General features: G+C 31.2%; 1 protein-coding gene across 1 annotated transcript; it reads left to right on the top strand.

Annotated features, from left to right (window-relative positions):
* The first annotated feature begins 2,432 nt into the window (after positions 1–2,432).
* LOC124365557 lies at positions 2,433–3,264 on the top strand. Its single transcript, XM_046821549.1, has 2 exons — positions 2,433–2,557; positions 2,994–3,264. The coding sequence occupies exons 1-2, from the start codon at positions 2,433–2,435 to the stop codon at positions 3,262–3,264; spliced, it is 396 nt and encodes a 131-aa protein (XP_046677505.1).
* The last annotated feature ends 1,347 nt before the right edge of the window (positions 3,265–4,611 follow it).

Below are 4,611 nucleotides of genomic sequence, written 5' to 3'. Positions count from 1 at the left end.
CAAACTGTGTTGTTAACATATAGAAAATAATAATAACTTGCATTTAGGCAGCATTAACCCCTAAACATTATATAACAGGTAGTGCCAATCACTTTATAAATAGTATCACTACATTTAAACAGAGCAACAATCTTATTATATTCAACTGCTCGGTAATCTCTTAGTTTCAAATATGTAAACATTGCAATTGTTTACTATTTTTAATAAACATACTCAAATGTATACATTAATTTACCTCATGAATTACTTTGAAGTAGAATTAAGGCTTTCAACCGCTAAACAGCAATAAAAACGCTGCTGAGGTCCTTTGGAAGAGAGTGGAAAACTGTCATAGCCGACGTTAGAATTCCGGAACTTCATGCAGCGCTTTATATCTACTTATACATTAAATTCGAATTTTATTTGGACGAAGCAGGTTAAGAATAGTTGGAAGCATTTTTAAAGAAAGGAAAATTGTCATTTAAGAGGTCCTTAGTGCAGTGAAAAATCTATTAATCAAACAACATCACATACGTAACTGTTCAAAGGTGGGTTGTAATGGCTGAACATACTTAAGAACAACTTTCGATTCCCAAAGGATACGTACCATTTCAGATACGTAGGTAATCCATTCACGCAGTAAAACAAAATTAATGCGGGTCAAATTTAGACCCATATTTTATCACGCTGATCATAATTATATAACAGTAAAAATTTTTAAATTACATTTAAGGAATAATAATGATACTTTTTTACTATGCAGCATAAATTAATCCGTTGGATTTATAAAACAATATCATAACATGAAAACTTTGATTCCAAGCAATAACAAGTCAAAATAATGTAAATAATTATGGTAATAGTACAGTTTTATGTTTATTCCAACCACTTCAATCTTAACATTGGTTTTCTTCAGTCACGGAAATAATATTAACAAATAGTATGTTATGTATTTTTATTTTATACATTTGAAGAAAATAGAACAAATTAGTTTGGAAAATAGTTTTCATCAGCACACCCAGCATACAAAAAGTGAATGAATTCATGATATACTTTCTAGCAGTTCATTTACAGATAAAAGTATTATTTCTATGTATATTTTCTTACTGAAATGGTAAAGTGTATAGCTCGTTTGTAGTGTTAAATCATGAAAATGTTTTTCTAATAAGCAAAATACTAAATGAATCATAACGTTTTCACTTTACAAGTTGGATATTTTTATATATTTGTTTCACACTTACATTTAAAGTGCCCAATCGGATTTCTCCCTTTATCGTGCTTCACTGAGAGTATTTTCCTGCTCACATATTGATAATTGTTAAATATTTAAAACAATAAATGTAAATCCACAGGTACTATAACTTTTCTGTTAAATCAAAAGCTTGACGATTAAATCTTATTTTACATGAACTTTACAAATTTAATTGCTCTAATCTTTTTAATGTACCACCCAAATTTCAGAATACAGTATGATACCGAGTGCTTTATTGTTATTCAAAACATGTATAATATAAGTGTGAAGTGGCTTAATTCAGAAAAACAAGGGGCACGACTGTGTGAATAATGAAACAGCGACGGACAAAGGTCGTTAAAATGTCGTTTGGATTTACACTGTTTTTATTTCAAGATTTTATTTTCAATGGTGTAAATGGAATCAAACAAATACATTCAGGTCCCGCTGAAGTAATTTTGTGTGTTTTATTGTTAACGGTACACTTACTCGTAGTTAATGAAGCTTTGATACAATATGCTATACAGTGACTATGTCAGATTTGACTGTAATTTAATTTTTGTGGTTTGCTCGTTATTCTAGTTGTATTAAAATAAAGTTTTAAGGGCAAACATTTTATTGCGCTTATCATTACAAACATGAAAATTATATTTTTATGTAACGTTAATATTGTTTTGAACATTCTTTTTAAAATAAGTTCTTTGATTGCAGAATAAAGATTTTCATAATCATTCTTATCAATAAGGTTGGGATTTGGTTGAGTGTAATTTTTTGAGTGAATATTTTTACACAGGGAAATTTATTGAACAAATGGTAATGTATTATCTGGTAAGATATGTCAATAAATAATTCATATGTACTCTTTATATTTTGCAATAATCGAGACGTCAGAACCAGAGGGTTCCATCTGCAATTTTTTGATTTTTTCATTTTATTGTATTAATGTGTACATTAAGCCTTTTTGTACTAATATATAACACAATCTTTGTGTAATTATGAACAGTTAATATTTTACAAGCAGGGAAATTTAGTTCCATCTGCATAAGTTGGCAAACTTGAGAACCAGACAGTTTTCTATCTGCATCAGCTGGGAATAGTATTGTTTCACTGCTGGTAAGGTTATGTTGTCGTGTTAATGTGTTAAAAGTAATTTCATTGTGTGTTTGTAAACATATTAAAATGGATGGTGATATCATAAATAAATGGATTGATGACAGTTTAAATGATAGTTTTGTCAATAGAAAACATCAATAGTGATGATGAATATATACCTTCACCTGACGACAGTAACAGCGAAGAGGATTGTATTCTTTCACCAAACCCAAAACGACGAAGACTTTGTAAAAGGTAATGAATATATATATTTGTTTATTTTAGATTTGTTTTAGATTATATCTGTGGTCATTTTAATATCAAATATAGGTAGCTTTGCAGTAATTGACTATTTTTTGACGGATTTTATAGTCAACCCTTGCAAAATCGCTTTAAAAATCTATGACATTCGGGCGCATTTCAACTGCCAGTTAGTGGGTTAACTGTTATATTTTTAACAATGATTTGACGGTTATAAACAAAAGTTAGTCATCATAAAATATTCATGTTACTTAACTTGAAGTTTTAACCATGGCGTAGGCCTAGTATGGTCTCCATCTTGCAGAGAATTAACTAAAAACTACTGTAAACTTATTATGTAAACATATGTTTTTATGCTTTGGCCTTTTAAAAAAGCTTTTATCGTTGACTTTTGGCTTTATGTTTCTAACATCGTTTTGTTTATTTTCAGGTTGTTTGATGCAGACGACACGGATAAAACTTCCAGTGAAGCCCAAACGAACAATACCGATCCAGCTCTGGAAAATGAAGGAAGCTATAGTTCTGTTTGTGATGTTAGCCCAACAGTGAACCAAAGTGGAAAAATAAATCGATCTCTAGTTCCTTACAGTGAAACAGAATCAGAAAAAGACTCCACTTCTGATGAACTAACGCCGATGAAGGAAAAGAAAAAAACTAGAAAAAGACAGCGGAATCCGAAAGATTGGAAGAAAAATGTTTAGGAAGGAGAGGCGACAAACGGGTAGATCATACACCAGCTCATGTGGTAAGATTGTTCCTCAAAAGAACCTTCAACACTTAGACTGCAAATGTAAATTTAAATGTAGTAATAAAGTAAGCAAAGATGAGCGTGAAGCTGTTATGCTGAGCTATTATAAAATAGACCAAAATGAAAAATATCATTTCATACTAAGAAATACAGAGTGCAAAATGTCAGTAAGAACAAAGGTGAAAAATAATCCCCAGAAAAAGAATTCCTTTTCATATTTTTTACATATAAACAACGAAAAGATTAGAGTTTGTAAAACAGTTTTTTCTCCAAACTATTTTAGTGAGTCAGAAGACCATTTACAATGTTCACAATAATAAGGACAAATCAAGTGAAGTACCGAAATCGGACGAAAGAGGAAAAAAAACTAAAGACAGGACGCAAAAAGCTGATAAAGATATTCTTAGGAAACATATTGAATCTTTTGCAAAAGTCGAGTCCCATTACTGCAGGGCAAAAACAGCAAAAGAATATCTTAGCCCTGACTTAAATATCAGTAGAATGTTTGACATGTACCTTGAACATTGCAAGGAACTTAAAGGTGAAACCTCTATCCATATCAATGTATAGATCTATTTTCAATAATGAATATAATTTGGATTTTTTGCTACCCCAAGTCCGACAGATGTGACTTGTGCGAAGAATACTCTATGTCCCTAAAAGAAAAAATCGAATGACAGAAGAGCTTGCTGCCAAATAATGATGATCATATGTTTCAATAAAACATTTATGAGAAATGAAAGAAAAAAAGACCGAGAGAGTAATGAAGTCGTTGTATGTTTTGACTTACAAAATGTTATAGCGCTACCTAGGGCTAACGTAAGCTGTTTTTTTTACAAAAGAAAGTTGAACGTATACAACTTAACTGCACATTGCTCAAAAGACAAAAAAGGCTATTGCGCATTTTGGCATGAAGCGCTTTTGTGGTCGTTCTGGGAATGATATTGCCAGTGCAGTGGTAAAAATAATGGAAAAAATAAGTTCAGCGTTTCCAGATGTTAAAGATTATATTTTGTGGAGTGACAGTTGTGTTCCCCAAAACAGAAACTCTGTCATTTCATATGCCATTTCTTTATTTATGGCAAAAAATAAACACATTGAACGAGTAACAATGAAATATTCTACTCCAGGCCATTCATGCATACAGGAAGTAGATAATGTGCATTCCAACATTGAAAAGGCACTCAAAGTAACTGAGGTTTGGTCCCCTGTTTTCTCTTTTAAGAGTAATCATCGCATCTAATAAAAAGTCACCTATTTCAGTAATCCAAATGTTGACAAATGACTTCTTCGACTTCCA

Source organism: Homalodisca vitripennis, chromosome 6, assembly GCF_021130785.1.
Source record: "Homalodisca vitripennis isolate AUS2020 chromosome 6, UT_GWSS_2.1, whole genome shotgun sequence".
In the NCBI taxonomy this organism is placed as follows: Eukaryota; Metazoa; Arthropoda; class Insecta; order Hemiptera; family Cicadellidae; genus Homalodisca; species Homalodisca vitripennis.
The sequence above is the reverse complement of the archived record's forward strand: the minus strand, read 5'-3'. Positions and strand labels throughout refer to the sequence as shown.